The sequence below is a fragment of the Chrysemys picta genome, chromosome 9 (assembly GCF_011386835.1).
Source record: "Chrysemys picta bellii isolate R12L10 chromosome 9, ASM1138683v2, whole genome shotgun sequence".
Classification (NCBI taxonomy): Eukaryota; Metazoa; Chordata; order Testudines; family Emydidae; genus Chrysemys; species Chrysemys picta.
Window position 1 is genome coordinate 60,527,306 of NC_088799.1, and position 21,399 is coordinate 60,548,704.

Here is a 21,399-nt window from a genome sequence, read left to right on the forward strand (position 1 = left end):
CTCCATGGTGGGGTGTGCACTAGGGTTGGTCTATTACTATTCATCTTTGTCTCTTGTATAACAATCTCTGCCTAGCAGCAAAGCGGTGGTTGTAGTTTTTTCACAGTACCATGCTAGCCTGGGTCAAACAAAATCAGACAGCACAAAGGAACATCAGAAAAGGCAGATCTGGGCTGGCTGTTCTTCTGATCAGGCTCCAGATACAGCAAGTCTGCTGTTTAAAATAATTGTATTTACCATTTCAAAGTTTACATCTGACATTAGCTAATATTAGAACAAAACTCCAGTCACTAGTCAGAATTTCTTCAGACATCAGAAATCAGCTGAAGTCTTGGTGATAAAGCAATATGCAAATTGCCTTGGGGTTAAAATTTAACAAACGTGCTAAACATCTACTTGATTCCCCTGCCCCAAATTAAGAATACCAAACAAGGTTATTGCCAGCTCTTTGCTAGCACCATTGATTATTATTAAGGAGACTCAGTAAATTACAGACTGAGGAGACCAGAGATTCAAAACTGTGGTTGAGATGACTTGTCTTCAGTATCTATTTACTCTTGGTCATTATTCATCATCAGAGCTGATCAAAAACTTGGTTGTAAACAAAGAAAATGTCTTTCTTTTGATTTTTACAGATGTGTGGGGTAAGTGGCAAAAGCACAGAGCCTTTAAAGCCAAGGGCTATTGATTCTGCCCTCAGACACAGTGATTCATTTCTCCAGTAGCCGGACTCATCCTCATGGCATGAGGGAATATGTGAATTTTCTCATTTTAGAACATTGCCTCCCTCACCTTTCAAATATGGTGTGAAAAATTAGTACAATCTGAAGAAACAGGTACAAAGTTCCCATGACAGTTTGTGGAGTAGGTTTTGAGAGGGCTCTGGTGAAGGTCCCTCTCGATATCAGAAGTATTATGCATGTTCAAACGGGAAATTAAGCAAGAGCCACTTAACTACATGATCACTTTCCTTTTTCAGGAAGGTATAATGCTTGGGCAATACGAGCTGTTCATACATTTCCAGCATGTCCACATTTCTATGTGACAGAAACACTTGCTTCTTTAGTCTCTTGAACATCTATCTAAGGCTCTCATCAGTGCACCTCACAATTGTTAATGTCTTTACCCTGACCCACCTTTCTGAGGCAGGGTAGTGCTGTTATGCCCATTTTACAGATGGGGAACTGAGGCACAGAAAGTGACTTGTCCAGGGTCATGCAGGGAGTCTGTGGCGGAGCTGGGAATTGAACTCAGCTCGCCCAAGCTACTGTGCTAGCCACTGGGCCAGCCTTCTTTTCAATAACTTGTTTTCCAGCAGATATTATTTCCTCTTCCAAGTCAGGGCATTTTAAAGCTACCGTATATTCACATATGTTCAGGGCTGTTCTAAAGAGGATGGTGGACAATTGGTTTCCATGTCCACTGAGGGTAGGATAAGAAGGAATCAACTTAGTTTGCAGCAAGGGAGATTTAGGTTAACATTGGGAAAAACTTGGAATCCCAGTCACTGGAGGTTTTCAAGAACAGGTGAGACAAACATGTCAGGCATGGTCTAGGTTTACTTGGCTTGCCTCAGCAGAGGGGACTGGACTCTTGAGGTACTTCCAGCACTACATTTTTATGATTCTGTACTGAATTAGTTTTCCAAAGAATCAGAATTGGTCTCTGACCTGACTGTTACAGAGAAGGTATTTTTCTTCACTGCAGCTTGGACACTGAGGTCGGTGCCAAAGGCCTAGAATCTGGTCTTTTCTCCTGGTAACTCAGCTGTGTGGAGGAGGAAGGATGTGACAGGGACTTCGAGAGGAACGAGTGCCTCTGATTCAAACACTCTGTCCCAAGCACCTCAGTGAGACTCAGCGGCGGGAAACTTTTGTCTCAAGCTATTTCTAGAGCTTCCTTTGGCTGCACGGTGATGACAAGGGGTTGAGCAAAGTGTCTCCTAATGCAGGGGAGGAGGAGAAGAAACAATGTTATAGGAATCCAGCTGAAGGTGGTTAAAATGCATACTGCGTCAGGCTGGCCGACCAAGTCCTCCTGCTAATAGAGGAAAGCAAAAAGTTCTTCCTCCTGTGGCGGGGTGTCCAGCCCAAAAGGCCCAGGGACCACAGTCAGTACTGAGGGACAGGCTCTCTGCCCTGTCTCATGTGGCTGGCACAAAGGAAGCAGAATCCAACCTGTGGGAGAATCCCCTTGTGCAAGGACTCCTTGGCAGGCATAAGGCTGCTGTAGATGCCTCCTTTGCCTCTCTCCTCCCAGCATCGGTGCAAGGGTGGGGAGGGGGAGTGGTTGGACTGTGCTGTGCTTCAGCTATCCACAGCCAGTGTACAGTCCTGTGGGGGAGGGGAGCATTGCCAGCTAGCATCCACTAGAGCAGCCCCTGGTCTCTAACCTGGGCCAGGGCAGGGCTCTAATGGCTATTAGCACTCTCAGTTTCTGCTTTCTTTCCCCCTGTGGAGCCGCGTGGGGGAGGAGATCTGTCCTTTGCTAGGCTCTGCCCCAGATTGAGGCAGAGCCAGTCTGGCTCTCCTCCTGGTCTCCATGAAGCTCCCGCAGCTGGCAGCGATGCAGGTGGTAGAGCCGCTGGTACTGCTCTCCTCCCTCAGCTGGGATGCAGCAGGTGGCCAGCGCAGCGTATGTGAGCAGCCACAGCAGGGAGTGGGCAGCAGGCTCTCGCTGCACTCCCAGAGCTATGCCTGGGGCTGCTGGCAGGTGGTGGGAGGTAGCGCCCCCTACCTCCTCCCTGTAGGGACAGGGCTGCTTCAAACACTTCAATATAAACGTCACCAGGCCTGGCTTAGGGATTCAACTCACCCTCAAAGGAACATTGTATTTTCAGATCAGTTGCCTTGGAGGGGCACAGCGTGGCAGACACCCCTGCTGTACTATACAGAGTTCTCATGTTATTTTCAAAACAGCTGCGATTCTCCCCCCAAAAAACTCCAATTAAATAAAAAGAGGAGAGGGGGCTAAACTCCACCGAATTACCAGCAGCTTCCCTGTTTTGTACTTATAGCTGATCTGCAGTGAACTCCACCCGCGGGCAATTGGAGGAGCTCCACAGGCCAGCTCCTCAGCTGGTGTAACTCAGTGTGGCCCCTGTGCTGGTTGACTCCAGCTCTGAGTCTGCCCCAGAAATGTGCTGCTTAGGATGCAGTTAGGACTAATCCAGAAAGAAACTCCCAGCGTGTCGTTAGATGTATTTAATGAAGGCATTTCCCAGTAACAATTGGAATGGGTACAATGCAAGTGATTTATAGTTGAAGGTTTGAATCGTCTCCTTTCGCCAATGAACTCTCCTGGCTGTGGAATCCCTTGTCTCAGCCCCTGCAGGGTACAGTGTTCGATCCTTTGGGAAGGAGCTTTTAGGAACAGAGTGGAGGCAGTGCAGACTAGTGCCATGGGCCAGCTCCAAGAGCCACACTGCTCTCCAGGGACCATGCTGACAAGAGAGGGTCTGGGTCTTCATTAGAGCTGGTTGGAAAATAGGCTTTCCCCCCCTGGAAAATTTCCGCAAAAATGAAAAAAAAAATATGTTTCCATCAAAATTTCCCATGGAAGAGTTTGGCTTTTAAGCAAAAAAAAAAAAAAAAGCCAAAATCTAAAATATTTTAAATCAGAAACGCTGCTGTGGTGCTTCACGGGAGCTGTAGTTTGGGTGCCTCATGCTCTCATTCTCCTCTATAGGCTGGGATCACCATTCAGACTGCATCTCCCATGATTCAGCATGGTTCCATGATGGGAGTCCCTGGCTGTGGTGCATCATGGGAGATGTAGTCCAACTGGGGGGAGGCATAGAGGAAAAGGAGATCTTGAAGAATCAGAACTACAACTCCCATGTAGTACTTCAACTGATTATCCAAATCAAAATATTCTGGGTTCCGGGTGTGGGTTTTTTCAATGAAAAATTGCAGTTTCCTATGGAATGCATACACTTGTCATGAAAACATTCATTTTGTTGAAAATCCAGTTTTCCATCAAAAAATAGTTTTGATGAAAACTTTTTGATCAACCCTAATCTTGGTAACCCAACTGTAGCAGGTACAGAGAGAATAAGAATGCAGCAATGGGATTATACATCACTGGGCTCTGTCCCTAATCGTGCTCCCATCAGGGGAGGGGCAGACTAGTTCACCTGCCCTGATTCTAGTTGAAGTCCCTTTCTGGTCCTCACAAACTGTCGTTCAGTTTAGAGCCAAGGGAATCAACTGGCTTGTTTCTTATTTCTGGGGCAAAAGCACCAAATTCACTTCATTGGCCAGTTGGTGATCTGCAGGGCATTGAGGTATGTGGGAGGTCCTACCTATGGACTTTCATATCCCCACCCATTACCCTCATGCAGGTGTTTCTCCGAGAGCCAAGGCTGGCTTTAGTTTCTGAAGTGACTCAGAGAGTAAAAGGGCCGTCCTGTCTGTACCACATGGGAGGAAGAAAATTAATGTCAGGTTACACAGTGAAATTGGAATTCAAGTGGTCTAGCTGGCATGTGGGGTTTCTAGGTTTTTTTCCTGAATTAGTGTGTGCTTTCTGCAGAAGTGTAACACTCTCAGGGAAGAGGTGATAAATTTAACTCCAACTGCGCTCTCATTTCATTGCTTTTGCAGCAATGTTCATTTCCTAGCCACTCACTCCTTTTGGAGTAGTTTATTACAAGGAACATCTGTGGCCTTGAACCCTGTGCCTCTGTTACTGACCCAAGCACTGTCACAGCCTATGTGCTGTTAGGAGTCGAGCCCTGGCTGCAGATAAAGGAGTGCTAGTCAGTGCAAAAAAGGAAAATGCAGTGTCACAACAGAGGGAGATTTCTAAAGGAGCTTATTAAGTGCACCTTAAATATGCAGGAGGCTTCCAATGAGAATGGCAGAATAAAATCTTCAAAACTGATATAACCTGCCTATCCAGCCATCTCTGGCATCCTTTGTGCTTTCATTAAAAGGAAAAATCCCATTAAGCTTTTCTCTTTGTAGTCAGACATCAGTTGACAATTAACAAACTTTACTTGTTCCTCCCACTGTGTTCCAGCTGTTAGGCGGTAACCAGCCAAGAATCTCAGCGCTCTGATATTCTGGTCCACAGGGCAAACCATTTGTACAGTCACACTTGGTATTTGGCACTATACTCTTACCTCCTTGCATGCTTCCCCCTTACGGAGTGGGAAGCTGCAGTAGAGATGTTTTAAAGCCATGTTCCTTGGTCTGTGGCACCATCTCGCCTCCCATAAAGCAAGAGGCTGAAAATAGTAACTAATCTGGCAGCAAGTTTTCAGTATCTGGCATGTGACTTTCATAGAATCATAGAATATCAGAGTTGGAAGGGACCTCAAGAGGTCATCTAGTCCAACCCCCTGCTCAAAGCAGGACCAATTCCCAGCTAAATCATCCCAGCCAGGGCTTTGTCAAGCCTGGCCTTAAAAACCTCCAAGGAAGGAGACTCCACCACCTCCCTAGGTAACGCATTCCAGTGTTTCACCACCCTCCTAGTGAAATAGTTTTTCCTGATATCCAACCTGGACCTCCCCCACTGCAACTTGAGACCATTGCTCCTTGTTCTGTCATCTGCCACCACTGAGAACAGCCGAGCTCCATCCTCTTTGGAACCTCCCTTCAGGTAGTTGAAGGCTGCTATCAAATCCCCCCTCATTCTTCTCTTCTGGAGACTAAACAATCCCAGTTCCCTCAGCCTCTCCTCATAAGTCATGTGCTCCAGACCCCTAATCATTTTTGTTGCCCTCCGCTGGACTCTTTCCAATTTTTCCACATCCTTCTTGTAGTGTGGGGCCCAAAACTGGACACAGTATTCCAGATGAGGCCTCACCAATGTCGAATAAAGGGGAACGATCACGTCCCTCGATCTGCTGGCAATGCCCCTACTTATACAGCCCAAAATGCCGTTAGCCTTCTTGGCAACAAGAGCACACTGTTGACTCATATCCAGCTTCTCGTCCACTGTGACCCCTAGGTCCTTTTCTGCAGAACTGCTACCTAGCCATTCGGTCCCTAGTCTGTAGCAGTGCATGGGATTCTTCCGTCCTAAGTGCAGGACTCTGCACTTGTCCTTGTTGAACCTCATCAGGTTTTTTTCAGCCCAATCCTCTAATTTGTCTAGGTCCCTCTGTATCCGATCCCTACCCTCTAGTGTATCTACCACGCCTCCTAGTTTAGTGTCATCTGCAAACTTGCTGAGAGTGCAGTCCACACCATCCTCCAGATCATTAATAAAGATATTAAACAAAACCGGCCCCAGGACCGACCCTTGGGGCACTCCGCTTGAAACCGGCTGCCAACTAGACATGGAGCCATTGATCACTACCCGTTGAGCCTGACGATCTAGCCAGCTTTCTATCCACCTTACAGTCCATTCATCCAGCCCATACTTCTTTAACTTGGCGGCAAGAATACTGTGGGAGACCGTATCAAAAGCTTTGCTAAAGTCAAGGAATAACACATCCACTGCTTTCCCCTCATCCACAGAGCCAGTTATCTCATCATAGAAGGCAATTAGGTTAGTCAGGCACGACTTCCCCTTTGTGAATCCATGCTGACTGTTCCTGATCACTTTCCTCTCCTCTAAATGTTTCATAATTGATTCCTTGAGGACCTGCTCCATGATTTTTTCAGGGACTGAGGTGAGGCTGACTGGCCTGTAGTTCCCCGGATCCTCCTTCTTCCCTTTTTTAAAGATGGGCACTACATTAGCCTTTTTCCAGTCATCTGGGACCTCCCCCGATCGCCATGAGTTTTCAAAAATAATGGCTAATGGCTCTGCAATCTCACCCGCCAACTCCTTTAGCACCCTCGGATGCAGCGCATCCGGCCCCATGGACTTGTGCACGTCCAGTTTTTCTAAATAGTCCCGAACCACTTCTTTCTCCACAGAGGGTTGGTCACCTTCTCCCCATGCTGTACTGCCCAGTGCAGCAATCTGGGAGCTGACCTTGTGCGTGAAGACAGAGGCAAAAAAATCATTGAGTACATTAGCTTTTTCCACATCCTCGGTCACTAGGTTGCGTCCCTCATTCAGTAAGGGGCCCACACTTTCCTTGATTTTTTTCTTGTTGCTAACATACCTGAAGAAACCCTTCTTGTTACTCTTAACATCTCTTGCTAACTGCAACTCCAAGTGTGATTTGGCCTTCCTGATTTCACTCCTGCACGCCTGAGCAATATTTTCATACTCCTCCCTGGTCATTTGTCCAATCTTCCACTTCTTGTAAGCTTCTTTTTTGCGTTTAAGATCAGCAAGGATTTCACTGTTTAGCCAAGCTGGTCGCCTGCCATATTTACTATTCTTTCTACACATCGGGATGGTTTGTTCCTGCAACCTCAATAAGGATTCTTTAAAATACAGCCAGCTCTCCTGGACCCCTTTGCCCTTCATGTTATTCTCCCAGGGGATCCTGCCCATCTGTTCCCTGAGGGAGTCAAAGTCTGCTATTCTGAAGTCCAGGGTCCGTATTCTGCTGCTCTCCTTTCTTCCTTGTGTCAGGATCCTGAACTCGACCATCTCATGGTCACTGCCTCCCAGGTTCCCATCCACTTTTGCTTCCCCTACTAGTTCTTCCCTGTTTGTGAGTAGCAGGTCAAGAAAAGCTTTGCCCCTAGTTGGTTCCTCCAGCACTTGCACCAGGAAATTGTCCCCTACACTATCCAAAAATTTCCTGGATTGCCTGTGCACCGCTGTATTGCTCTCCCAGCAGATATCAGGGTGATTAAAGTCTCCCATGAGAACCAGGGCCTGTGATCTAGCAACTTCTGCTAAAACAACAAGGAGTCTGGTGGCACCTTAAAGACTAACAGATATATTTGGGCATAAGCCTTCGTGAGTAAAAACCTCACTTCTTCGGATGCAACTTCTGCTAGTTGCCAGAAGAAAGCCTCGTCCACCTCATCCCCCTGGTCTGGTGGTCTATAGCAGACTCCAACCACGACATCACCCTTGTTGCTCACACTTCTCAACTTTATCCAGAGACTCTCAGGTTTTTCTGCAGTTTCATACCGGAGCTCTGAGCAGTCATACTCCTCTCTTACATACAACGCAACTCCCCCACCTTTTCTGCCCTGCCTGTCCTTCCTGAACAGTTTATATCCATCCATGACAGTACTCCAGTCATGTGAGTTATCCCACCAAGTCTCTGTTATTCCAATCACATCATAGTTCCCTGACTGTGCCAGGACTTCCAGTTCTCCCTGCTTGTTTCCCAGGCTTCTTGCATTTGTGTATAGGCACTTAAGATAACTCATCGATCGTCCCTCTTTCTCAGCATGAGACAGGAGTCCTCCCCTCTTTCAACCCAGAGCTCGCTGATATTAACAAGACTTCACATCTTTTCCCCTGAACATTGTGATGAGAATGGCAGTCCTCTAGGACTTCCCATACCGGGCTCTTGTGCATTTATACCTTCCATCAAACGTAGCCATCGGGGACCTTCCATACCTTGCATTCTTCAACCAGAGTATGGGAGTTCTGATCTAACTTTGAGTCACATTCTTAAGCAGCCACCAGAGTTAATATGACCTGGATCTCCAAGCATAGCAAGCACATTTGAACGGGCTTGGATGTGAACATTGACACATGGATTAGAAGCTGTGAAGGACGATGCAGCCACAAGCAGTGTGTTGAGCTGACAGACAGCACCTAATGGGCACCAAAGTCATTAACATTAGGACTTGTTTTATTTAAAATGTTCATTAACAGTTCAGGAAAGAGAGTAAACAGCAAGTCAATGACAATTTCAGATTAAAAAATCAATAGTACCCCTTCACCTGGAATAACCCATTCAGAGACAGGTGATGAGCAGGGGCGGCTCTAGGCACCAGCAAAGCAAGCACGTGCTTGGGGCAGCCCATTTGCAGGGGCGGCAGGGATCCAGCATGGGAGCTGAGAACCAACAGGGGGCCCTGGGAGCTGTAGTTCCTTGTTTAGCTCCCTGCCTATAGAGCCAGCCCAGGAGCAGGGAAAGAACTACATTTCCCAGCATTCCCTTGGCCACTACCAACAGGAAAGGGGGAGGGTGTGAGGAAGCTGAGACCTCATGCTGCAGCCTGCTATGAATGGAGAGCTGCATGAGTAGGGATACCATATTTTAACATTCAAAAAGTAGGACAGTCCACAGGAAGGGAGGGTAGCCCCACCCTGCTACCATCCACTCCCTCCGACTGCCCCCCACAGAAACCCCAACCCATCCGACCCTTGCCCCAACTGCCCCCCCCCCAGGACCCCACCCCCTATCTAAGCCCCACTGGTCCTTGTCCCCTGATTGCCCCCTCCCGGGACCCTACCCCCATCTAAGCCTCCCTTCTCCTTGTCCCCAACTGCCCCGTCCTGAGACCCTCCCCAACTTCCCCTCTAGGACCCCACCCCCTACTTGTCCCCTGACAAACCCCTGGGACTCCCATGCCTATCCAACTGCTGCCTGTCCCCCTGACTGCCCCCCCAACCCCCTGACCTATCTCCAGACACGCTGCTGTATGTATGCGGCCGTGCTCCCCTGCGGAGCTACAGCCCCCACCCCCCCCTCCAGCACCTGCCTTCCAGATTTGAACACCTCAAAATTCAGGAGTGCTCAAGCTCAGTTTGTTACTTCATTTCTCCCAAATCAAATATACTGATCCACTGTAACTTGTTGTAGAAAAAGTAGGATAAAATTGAGCAAGAAATGCTTCCCAGTGGTTATTAGGACTGGAATTGCTATTTTCAACAGCCATTGCCTTTTGTTTGTTTGTTTGTTTAAAAGGAAGACAGTGATATTGCATTGGCAAATTCCCCATAGAAAGAAAGAATGGAACAAAAGAATAATAAAGGCACCTCAACTTTTCCTCATTTATGTAGGACAGTCTTATAATATGCATCCAGCTATCCTCCAGTCACACAAACTGAAAATTGTTCCACTTCACTGCAGTTCTGTAACCATATGGGAACCAATCCTGTCTGTGTTCTGTGCACATTTAAAATTCCTGCTGAATGACCTGCCCTGGGAGCAAGTTACCAGTGACCCAGGGCTGCGGCGGAAGGAGGGTGCAGGTGGTGGTGGGCGGGGGAAGAAGAGCCCAAGGCTGGGGCAGTAGGAGGTGTGGGGAGGGGGCAATGGTGAGGGGATAGGGGGGAGCCCAGAGCTCGTGCAGCAGGATATATATATATATATATATATGGGGGGGCAGGGCTGGGACAGCAGGGGGGTGCAGTGAGGAGCCCAGGGCTGGGACAGGGGGCAGCCAAAAACTTTTTTGCTTGGGGTGGCAAAAAACCTAGAGCCGGCCCTGGTGATGAGAATATTAGAGGTCTGGAAAAACTCTCTGATGAAGAAAGATTGAAAACATTGGAATGTTCGAGAGGACACATGGTAAATATATAAAAAATAATGGCTCATCTGGAGAAGGTACTCTGTTCATCCTTTAACATAATACAAGAACATGGGGACATTCAATTAAAGGAAATACTCTTTCACACAACACACAATTAGCCCTTGGAACTCATTGCCACAAACTATCTTTGAGACCAAGAGCTTAGCAGGATTTGGAAATTTATCTGGATAGCAAGAGCACCCGGAGTTAAAATAAAAAGGGTTTAAAAAAAAAAAAAGGCTTGGGCAGGGATATAAACCTTCATATTCAAGGCATCAGCCAACCCCTGATTGATAGAGGAATTAAGAAAAAATTTTCCCCATGTGCAAGTCATTCCATAACTGCCCACTACAGACTTTCTCTCGCCTTCCTCCAAGGCTTCTAGTGTTGGCCACTGTCCGAGACAGGATACTGGGATAGATGGATCACTCCCTATGCTTCTAAACTGGGTGGAGTTTTGAACAGCAGTGAAAATGAAGAAAGAACCCCCAGGGGCCGCGGGGAAATCTGACGTGGGCAGGAAAGATGAAGATGAGTCAGTTGGGGAAATTGCCTGAAATCAGTAGAAAATTGATCACAGAACCCCGGCCATTCAATGGGAGGGGTGAACGTCTAAGGCAGCAATGCCACAAGATACCTACTGCAGGGGACCAAGTGGGCAGTGCGATTCTGGAGCTGAGAGTTTACAATGAGCAATGTCAACACAAAGGCAGTGGAATGGCTCCGGGTCACAGAGGAGGGAGTTATGGGGCTCTGGTGAGACCACAGCTGGAAAATGGCATTAGTTCTTGGACACTGCATTAATAGAAGGGTGCAGTCAGACCAGAGGAAGTACGTGCAAGAGCAGCAAAAGTTCCTGGATGGTTGGAGGGCTTACGAAGAGACATTACAAGAGTGTAGTTGTGCAACAATATAGGGTACACGTGATAAATCTCTGAGCATTTGAAGGCTGCAGAGCCCGAGGAAGGCAATTGGTCAGTTATTTGGGGCAGAGTCTATTTTGTATCTCTTTATTGTAGCTATTTCACCTTGTGCTTAAAATAATGATGCCCTGATCCTCTAAGTGCTTTAAACAAACATTTCAAACAAAATGCATATGGACACGTGCAACCTGTCCTCCCCTTCTTGTGATCTGAGCTAACCAGTCAGGAGCTAAAAACCAGAGCAATGACTCATACCAGGCATTGCCCTAGTTACACCCAGGGATAGAACTGAGAGTGATGGAGCTACAGTGAGGAAGAAGAACAGTAAGGTGAATCCCAGGAAAGGCTTCCTGAGCATGAGATGTATTGGGTGGAGGGATGGGAGCAGTGTGAGTCCCCTGCTTGGGCCATTTAAAACTGGCCTGCAGGAGATACTAGAAAGTGAATTGTGGGACTCAGTCTGATGCTGGCCCCAAGGGATGGGCTGGATGGGACCTAAGAGTCCTTTCCCATCTCAAATGCTTATGACATGATTACAGTGTTTGCTCATGGGGGGTTGGGGAGACCACAGTTAGTCAACCCAGCCTTCCAAACTCCAGCTCACCCTGCTGCATGACCCATGGGTCTCAAACCTGGGTCTGCAGGAGCAGCCATGCTCCAACCCTCCACCAGATAGCCTGCTAATGCTTGCGTACCTGGGACCCATGAAGCCCAGCCCCAGTTTGAGGCTCTGCCCCTGCAGTCCTATTGGTGGAATCCTGGAGCAGCTGATTGGCCTATTGTCCCTATTTAAGCCAGCAGCGGGACCAGGAAGCTGTCTGAACTGGGCTCCACCCTGTTCTAGACTGTGTGCCCCCTGTCTTGATTTCCTGGCATCTGATTCGTGATTCTAACCTCCTGGTGTCCTGACCCAGCTGACTCCTATCTTGTGACTGCACTCTAGCTCTGACTGCTATGTCTGGCTGCCCACAAGCTGTCCATGACAGGCTGTTCGGACCACACTAGAAGCATCAGACTCGCCCAAATATCCCCCCTCCCCCCGCATAATCAAGCACTGCAGGCACAAATTACGCAGATGACCTCAGACAACTAGCAGCTGCAGGAGCAAGTGAGGCAGCTGAGTGGAGAATACTGTGCTGCCAATGCAGTGTGCAGTGCCTGGCCCTGAACAGGAGCCTGCAATACCATTGCCACAATGGCTTGACAGGAACCAGTGGCAGTTCCAGGGCTTCATGAACCAATGCCCCCTTCTGTTCCAGGTGCATCCCCAAATCTGTGCCTCTGACCAGGCCAACGCAGCCCTGGTAATCAGCCTGCTGACAGGAGATGCATTAGACTGGGCCTCCCCCTTGCTGGAAAACCATAGCCCAGTGCTGTTGGACTGGGATGCTTTTCTCCAGTTGATGTCAACCATCTTCGATGACCTGCACTGAGCGCAAGCAGCCGAGGCAGCCCTGAGAGGGCTCCGGCAGGGGCCAGGCATGAGGGCCTCCTATGCAGCACTCTTCCGCCACCCTACAGCACATACGGAGTGGAACGAAGCAGCGCAGCCATACCAGTTCTGATGGAGCTTTCAGGAAGAAATCAAAAATGAACTGGTCCATGTAGAGATGACAGCAGGCCTAGATGCCTTTGTGGACCTTACCATACGCATGGATAATCAGCTGTGAGAACAAAGGGAGGAGAAAGCGGTTGCCTGCAACCTCCCTTGCCATGGACCATGACCCCAGCTTCTGTATCACCTGCCGAACCCATGCAAGCCAATCTGCCTGACCAGCGACTCACACCTGAAGAAAAGGAACGACACCGTCAGCACCACTTGGGCTTCTACTGTGGTGAAACTGGCCGTGCCATCTCAGCCTGCCCAGTACGAATGCCAAAGAGCCTGGGGACCAAGCCGACCCAGGACCGGTGTGGGGAGCCAGCATGGACTTTGAAAGAAGAGAACTTCCCCATACCCTAGTCCTCACTGAGCTGCACACTGAGCCCCATACACAGGCTTCCCCTTTGCAGGTGCCTATCAAGCTGTGCATACCGGGGGACCCTGACAGATTCCCCTCCACCAGGCCCTCATCAATTTGGGAGCAGTGGACAATTTCATGGATGCAGCTACAGCTCAGACTCTAAAGCTCCTCCTGCTACACAAGGCCATGCCCTTGATCCAGTTGAGGAGGAGACTGTCCTCCTGGAGGCTGTTATTCAGGAACACAGAGAAATGATGCAATTCAGTGAGATCCATGTCCCACATTTTCCCCTGATCCTTGGCATCTGTTGACTGACCCTTCATGACACCCTCATTCACTGGTGAGAATAGAAAGTTACCTTCCCTTCAGAACTCAGCTGACTGTAGGAGCCAGCGAATGTTGCACGCAGACCCAAGAAGGCTCAAGTAGGGGTAGTTGGCTGCACTGAAACACCTACTGGGGAAGCTATGGAACTTCCCTCCCCACCCAAGGTTGTGACAGTGGGCTCTGCCTTTGGCTACTAGGTCTGGCCCCCCATGACCCAGCCATCCAGCACAAGTGAAATGTTGGGGCTAGGGAGGGAATTTAAGCAGCGAACTAGTGGCTGCTAGCACCCACCTTCTCCGCATGCTTCTGTTACAGCCCAGCATGCATAACACACTTGAGTGGCGGTGCACAGCTGCTAGAGGATGGAAGCCACCTGCACTTTCCTCCAGCCATGTTCCCATTGTCATCAGGAGAAGGCCATTGGACCTCCTTCAGTAATCCAACATCCCCTTCCCTACAACTCATTATTACCTCTTCATGCCTTACTCCCCCCCCGCCCCAGGAGCCAGCGCCATTCCTCCAACTCCCACCTAGCCAGCATCAGAGCCCCCTCACATCCTCAGTCAGCACCATTCCTCCACCTCCCACCCAGCCAGCGCCATCCCTCCACCTCCAACCCAGCCAGCTCCCCCTCACGTCCTCAGTCAGAACCATTTCTTTACCTCTCACCCAGCCAGCACCCCCTCATGTCTTCATCCAGCACCATCCCTCCACCTCCCACCCAGCCAGCACCTTCGCCCCATCACATCCTCAGCCAGTGCCAGCGCCCCCTCACATCCTCAGCCCGTGCCATCCCTCTATTCCCACCCAAGCAGCACCTGCGCCCCCACACATCCTCTGCCAGCGCCTGTGTCCCCTCATGTCCTTAGCAAGTGCCATTGCCCCCTCACGTCCTCAGTCAGCACCATCCCTCCACCTCCCAACCAGACAGCACCTGCACCCCCTCAGTTCCTTAGCCAGTGCCATCCCTCTGTGATGGGTTCGGTCAGAGACACTCCCTTGGGACTGTCACCTGATGTGCTGAAACTACCTCTGAGTCCATTTTTCCTGCCAGGTTGGGACTCCAGAACACTGTCTTGTCCTCAGCCAGCACCATTTCTCCCCCTTTCACCCAGCCAGCTCCCCCTCATGTCCTCAGCCAGCGCCTGCGCCCTCTCATGTCCTCAGCCAGCACCATTTCTCCCCCTTTCACCCAGCCAGCCCCCCCTCATGTCCTCAGCCAGCGCCTGCGCCCTCTCATGTCCTCACCCAGCACCATTTCTTCCCCTTTCACCCAGCCAGCTCCCCCTCATGTCCTCAGCCATCACCATCGACCCCTCACATCCTCAGCCAGTGCCATCCCTCCACCTCCCACCCTGCCAGCACCATCCTTCCACCTCCCACCCAGCCAGCGCTCCCTCACATTCTCAACCATCACCATCACCCCGACGTCCTCAGTCAGCACCATCCCTCCACCTCCCACCCAGACAGCGCTCCCTCATATCCTCAACCATCACCATCACCCCCTGACATCCTCAGTCAGTGCCATCCCTCCACCTCCCACCCAGCCAGCACCTGTGCCCCCTCATGTCCTCAGCCAGCACCATCCCTCCACCTCCCACCCAGCCAGCGCTCCCTCATGTCCTTAGCCAGTGCCTGTGCCCCCTCACATCCTCAGTCAGACCATCCCTCCACCTCCCACCCACCCAGCACCAGTGCCCCTTCACATCATGAGCCAGCAATAGTAGTCACAATCATTTAACACAGCCGTGCAGAGTCGTCACATAGATCTACCAGCGTAGCCAAGGTGGGCTAGTGGATTGTTTCCTGGGATTTTGCATTTTTGTGGCTCTTTTTGTGAAGCGTTTTTAGATTGTGTTGAAATCTGCTCCATACTCCCCATCTCTCAGACAAATTACGTGTGGTCCTTTCTGAAAATCTGTTTTCTAATCTATGTGATATTACTGTTTTTTTAACTCCAACTGTTCCTTTCACATTGAGCTTGTCCTAGTGTGTTGATAATCGTGTTTATGATATATTGATTTCTATAATTTGAAAACATATTGGTAACAGCCCAATTTCCATTTTCTGCTTATGTTTTTTTACCCCTCCAATCCGTCCCACAATCCCAAGCAGAGCCCCTTTGGCCATTTTTCTTGCTATACTCTTTGTTTCTCAGAGGAACTGTCCTCTGCTCTACATGACGTGTGAGGTGTGGAGCAGTTCCCCATCTTCTTCCACGTAGACATGCACACATATGGATTTTTTTAATACTTCCTCCTGTTGCACCCTATTCAGTAGGTTCCTTCATTCTCTAAATTTCCTTCCCTGAAATCCAATAGTCATGTACTGCTTTATTCTGTGCTCCACCCTTTACCAACCTGAATCCAAGTAGCCTGTAATCATAGGTTCAAATTTCCTTATTATTCTTGTATTCCCAGCTGGTTCCTCTCTGTTGATAAGAAGTAGAGCTATGTTGGATTCCCTGTCATAAAGCTGTTTTCTGATTTACCTGGGAACATCTTTGGTACCCATGCCTGGGTGTCTGTCATGCAACAGATGATACTTGGGTAGTTGCCATCCACCTAGACCATGGGTCTGAGTACTTCAAATTGGTCCAGGAATGTTTCATTGTCTGTTTCCTCCAGTCCTGGTGGTCTATAGCAGCTATTCACTGCAGTTTCTTCTCTAATTGACATTAGCACTTGCTTATAGCACAGATATCTGTAATAAGAATGTCCTCCATGGATGCAATGTTGCTGTTTTCCTTTCCCTTGCTACTTTGTAATCCTGTTTTAGTACAGGATATCACATAATGTGCCTGTATAATGACCACCTAATTGGGGACCCTCAATGCTAAAAGAATAATCCTCCACTGCTTCTGAGCTACTTGAATAACTCCTTTAGCTGATAGCTTTAGTAGACTTTTAATCTCTTATATGAATCAGCCACTAGAGGGAGACAAAGTGACATATTACTAGTATGAGTTACACTAGCCTGTAGTGTCACTTGTGGATTAATATTAATTATATCTGTACCTTCTTTTCCCCTTTTAATCTGTGAGCACTGAGTCCCATGTGGTATGTATGTGACGTGACTACCAGTGGGAAGGTATTAGAACCATAAAGCAGCACAAATGTCATATTTCCTTTTATTTTTAATAGGCTGTGTCACAGGGCTGTGGTGTCACCCATTACAACTTGCTGAGTGACACAGCAAGATTTTCCTGGAGGAGAGAGAAATTGTGAGAGGCGAACAAGCTCATGTTTCATTCAAGAGAGGCCATTAGGCAATGGTACATAGACCTTGTGCTGGCTTGCTGTATGGAGGTGAATGCCCTTTACCCTCATGGCCTTTAATGGTAGCAGCAATGGCTAATGAAAAGGAATAAATATTGACCCCAGCCATAAATGCTGTTTGGTGAATTTGTGTATGGTTGTGGGAAATTTACACTTGCAGCCAGGACAGCAGTGTAGGAGAGAAGTGGACATCGTCAAGGGAAACGTTTTGTTCTACAAGAGGGTGGAAGCAGCTGCAGGGTTCCAGCACCATCCTATATGGAGAACAGACAGAACTGCTGTACTGACAGTGCTTCTTAGCTCCACCCTGGTGGGTTCTCCTTGCATGCTGAGCATGTGTGGAAGGCATGTGTGAGGTGCGTGGGGAGGGTCATCACATTAATGTTCTTAACACTACAACCCACTGAGCAGTGAAAAGGACACGCCAGCATGGCAGGATTACGTTGGCTGGTGAAAGCACGGCTGTGCATGAGGTGGCCTCCAGATAATGAAATTCCACTGGCAGGCAGCATGTTCTGCAGGGTGTTGCTGCCAGTCCATTTCCCTCACTGCCTTTGTTTATTACAACCAAGTAAACGCCATCAAGAGCTCACAGCCTTTCCAAGGTGCACTTCCTGAAGCATTTGTTTCTCATTTTGCTCATGTAAGTCCCCTTGCGGTATTTTATTTGCATTTTACATGGCAACTTGAAAAGGAGACTCAGTGAGGCTGCAGCATATTAGCAGCATTGCTCAGACCCTGTTGCAGTGGTAATCCCTGTAGACAGGGAAAGCTAATTTGAGTGGCTGCAGTGAGGGTGGGTTAAGTTTATAGGCACTGATTCATAGAAACCAGCTCAGGCAAAGACCTTTTGTCTGATAAACAAATCGCTCTGCATTAAGTTACAAACTGTGAGAGCTCTCCGGTCACCCAGCACATTTGGCAAGGCCGGGGGCGCAGCTGCATGCTCCTCCCGGTGTGACCACTGGTGCTGCTCTCCCACAATTAATGGGAGAGCTTACACCTGGAGCTCATTAGCAGCCCTTTTATGCAGCTCTGATGAATGTGAGTCCTAAGCCAGAGACAGACCAACAATCAAGCTTGGCCACTCAGTGAGGTCTCATCAGCAGCTCGTTGTATTTGGCTTATCTTGTCTTCTCCCAGGTGTCCTCTGCTGGATGTTTCATCTTCCAGATGGCCTGGACCTGGAAGAATCTTTATGTTTTAATTTCTGTTCAAAGCTTTCTCTGGCCCTCGCCTCCGTCCCTTCCCCAGATAACAACATGACAGGCTGACTGCAATGCCTGCATCCCCTTTCTCACCATTCCCTGGCCGTGCCAGATTTGACTTATCAAGCTTCGCTTTCATGTGATAATTTAAAAAAAAAAAAATCCCCCAGTAGCCGTTTTCTTTCGTTTATGTAAATTTTCTTTCAGCCTCTTCAGCAAGTTTCTGTTGTTAACTCCTGGGCAGACAGTAAATCAGACTGAAGGATGCATAGCCCATGAACTCCACTTTACCAGCTTGTGTTGCCTTTGCATTATATCTTGTCCTGTGACTCCATTACCTGGTAATAAATCTCCTCTCCATGCCTTGCTCCTGAACTGCAGGTCTGTACAACTCTATGGATAGCTGGATGATTGTCCCAAACATCAAACAGAACCACTACACCGTGCACGGGCTCCAGAGTGGCACCAGATACATCTTCCTTGTCAAGGCCATAAACCAAGCTGGCAGCCGGAACAGCGAACCTGCCAGGCTCAAGACAAACAGTATGTGCCAGGGCTTTTTTTTTTTTCAGGTTGGGTGGGAAGTAGAAAAGCAGCTTTATCAATCTTGGAGTTTAAAAGGATATTGCTGAGATTTTCTTTAACTCTTTAATTGCTGGGGCTTATAACCATCCTTTGGAAACTTGACATCTTTGTTGTTTCCTTGTTTGACTTGTTTTTTCTTCCCATCATGCTCAGAAAGGCCAGATTGCACGTGAGCCCTGGGCATTGCATGCTAGCTGGTGTCTCTAGGGTTGCCTCAGAATGCTGTGTCCATGTTGCTTGTTGGGTATGGTTTGTTATTGTAGGGTTATTCATGAGCTCCTTTATGCAAACACGTCTGTCTCTACTGTTCCCTCGTCCCCAGTCCCTTCCCCTCCATTCAGCTGTTGCATACTGTCTAAATCCTAGGCTCTGGGGCAGGGACTGTTTGGGCAAATGTTCAGGTCAGTTCATATCCACTCTGAACCCACTTCTCCAAATCATATCCAGAAATCTGGCTTGATCAAGAAGCGAAAGTAGCAGAAATCTGGTTGCACAACCTGTTCTTAATGAGCATTCCACATTTTTGGTGCTTAATAAAGTCAAACCTCTTGAAATTGACCTCTCACGTACTTCTGAGCACTGAGCTTGGTGTCTACTGGTTTGTTAAGAGAGGGTCACTCGTGTGAACTAGACAGCTCACTGGTTTATTATTGTGGGGTTATTTGGGAGGACTGTGAGGCATGTGCTGGTTTGTTATCATAGGGTTATTAGGAAAAGAAACCTGAAAAGCATCTATATGGAAAATGTCATGGGCTTTGCCAACAAACATGAGAAAAAAGTTAGTTCAGACTTCGGTTCTTCCAATCTAAATTCCCTCAGAGGGGAGGGAAAGAGTTAAAGACATTCTAAAAATGGGAGCGGGATCAGACAACAGGCTCATTGACTTCAAAGGGAACAGGATTGGATCCACTCTGGCCATGGAGTAGAACATGATATGTGGAGGATTTATACCTCATTTCCCATTAGCTCAGTAACACATCTGGGATGATTATTTCACTCTTAGTGATGATTTGTAATACAAAAAATAAAAAGGTAAAAATGTGAGAATGGGCAGTCGGTATCCAAAGTAGTTGCAAGTAGCTTGTCTCTCCGCTTTTGTCCAGCAGTGGCCATGCCTTGTTGATGATTATAAGATTCCTCTGTCTGGTCCTGACGTGCCCAGAGTTCTTTTTTGTTCCCTTTTCTTGATGTTTCAATCATGTCTGAATTCTGCACTTGAGTAGGCTTGTGAAATGATTTATTGCTTCTACCGCCTCAATCTTTTCATGAAACTGTGGCAACTTTAAATACAATACAATTAAATAAAGTCCATACATTGGAGAGAATGGATAGAAGCTGATGAAAAACAAACTCCAATCTAATTTTCTTTTGTTTATTAAAAATGTATCCCTCCCTCCAATGCTGTTTAAAAGCACGCTCCCTGCTTTGAACTACACTCAAGATGGAAATAAGAAATTGGTGACTTGACAGGCCAAAAGCTGATATGACAAACCTACTCAGAAGAAAGGAAAATAGGTTAGTTTTAGTAGCTCCCTGGGGAGGTTGCAACTTGTTATTTTATTCAGTGTCAGTCATCAGAGATATTAGCGCGCTGCTAAGTGTGGTGCTTTACAGACGAGCCTGATTTACTGAAATATATACGGGATCAAATTTTTAATTCTGATTGTTCACTGTCTCTAGCAGCTTCCTAATTTGTCAAACTGTAAAGCAGGAATTGCATAAAGTGCTATAAGAAGTGCTCAACATTGCTGATATGCATATTACAAAATGAATCTCTAACAGTGGGATTGTATGATCATTTAAATCACTGGTCTACAATAGAAAGGTTTAACCGAACCCTCAAGGCTATGGAAGGTGGTAAGTCGGGACGGGAAGGATTGGGACACCCCACTACCCCACCTTATGTTCGCTATCCGGGAGGTACCTCAGGCCTCAACTGGGTTTTCCCCCTTTGAGTTATTATATGGGCGTCACCCCCGTGGCATACTAGATATCGCCAAAGAGATCTGGGAAGAGGAACCCAATGAGGGGAGAAATATAATAGAGCATGTAATGCAGATGCGAGACCGGATAGCCCGGGTTACCCCTATTGTACGGGAACATTTGGAGAAGGCACAGGAGGCCCAGCGAACCCATTACAATCGCCAGGCAAGAGTGCGACAGTTCCAACCAGGGGATCAGGTTATGGTGTTGGTACCCACGGCAGAAAGCAAGCTTCTGGCCCAATGGCAGGGGCCCTATGAGGTGGTTGAACCCATGTGGGAAGTAACCTACAAGGTGCGGCAGCCAGGACGCAGAAAACAAGAACAGATTTATCACCTTAACCTTCTGAAACCCTGGCATGCACAAGAGGCATGCACAACGGTCCAAAAAGACCTAACCCAGGAAAACAAGCCTTCCAAACAGGTGAGAGTGTCTCCCGCTTTAACACCAGACCAGAAGAATGAGGTGTCTGAGATGATCTTCTGGAACCAAGTTGTGTTCTTGACAAAACCGGGTCGAACAACCGAGACATATCACCACATTGTCACGAACCCTGGGGCCAGAGTAACAATGAGGCCCTATCGGGTGCCAGCGGCAAAAAGGGAGGAAATAAAAGCAGAAGTAAAAAAAAATGCTGGAGTTGGGGATCATCGAAGAATCCCACAGTCAGTGGTCCAGGCCAATCGTGCCGGTGCCCAAACCTGATGGCACCACAAGATTTTGCAACGACTTCCGGCGACTAAACGAAGTATCCCAGTTCGACACGTACCCCATACCTCGCATAGATGAGC

At 48.1% G+C, this 21,399-nt stretch overlaps 1 protein-coding gene across 13 annotated transcripts in view; it reads left to right on the top strand.

Moving 5' to 3' along the window:
- Positions 1 to 21,399, top strand: part of MID2 (midline 2) — a 465,133-nt gene that overhangs the window by 327,796 nt on the left and 115,938 nt on the right. For all 13 annotated transcript variants that reach the window (XR_010590405.1, XR_010590406.1, XM_065557200.1 and 10 more), the window contains one exon: positions 18,422 to 18,583. Coding sequence is in view for 11 of the 13 variants with exons in the window: in XM_065557200.1 (XP_065413272.1) it covers positions 18,422 to 18,583 (162 nt within the window). In the remaining 2 variants the exon portion in view is untranslated. The remainder of the gene's footprint in view (positions 1 to 18,421; positions 18,584 to 21,399) is intronic.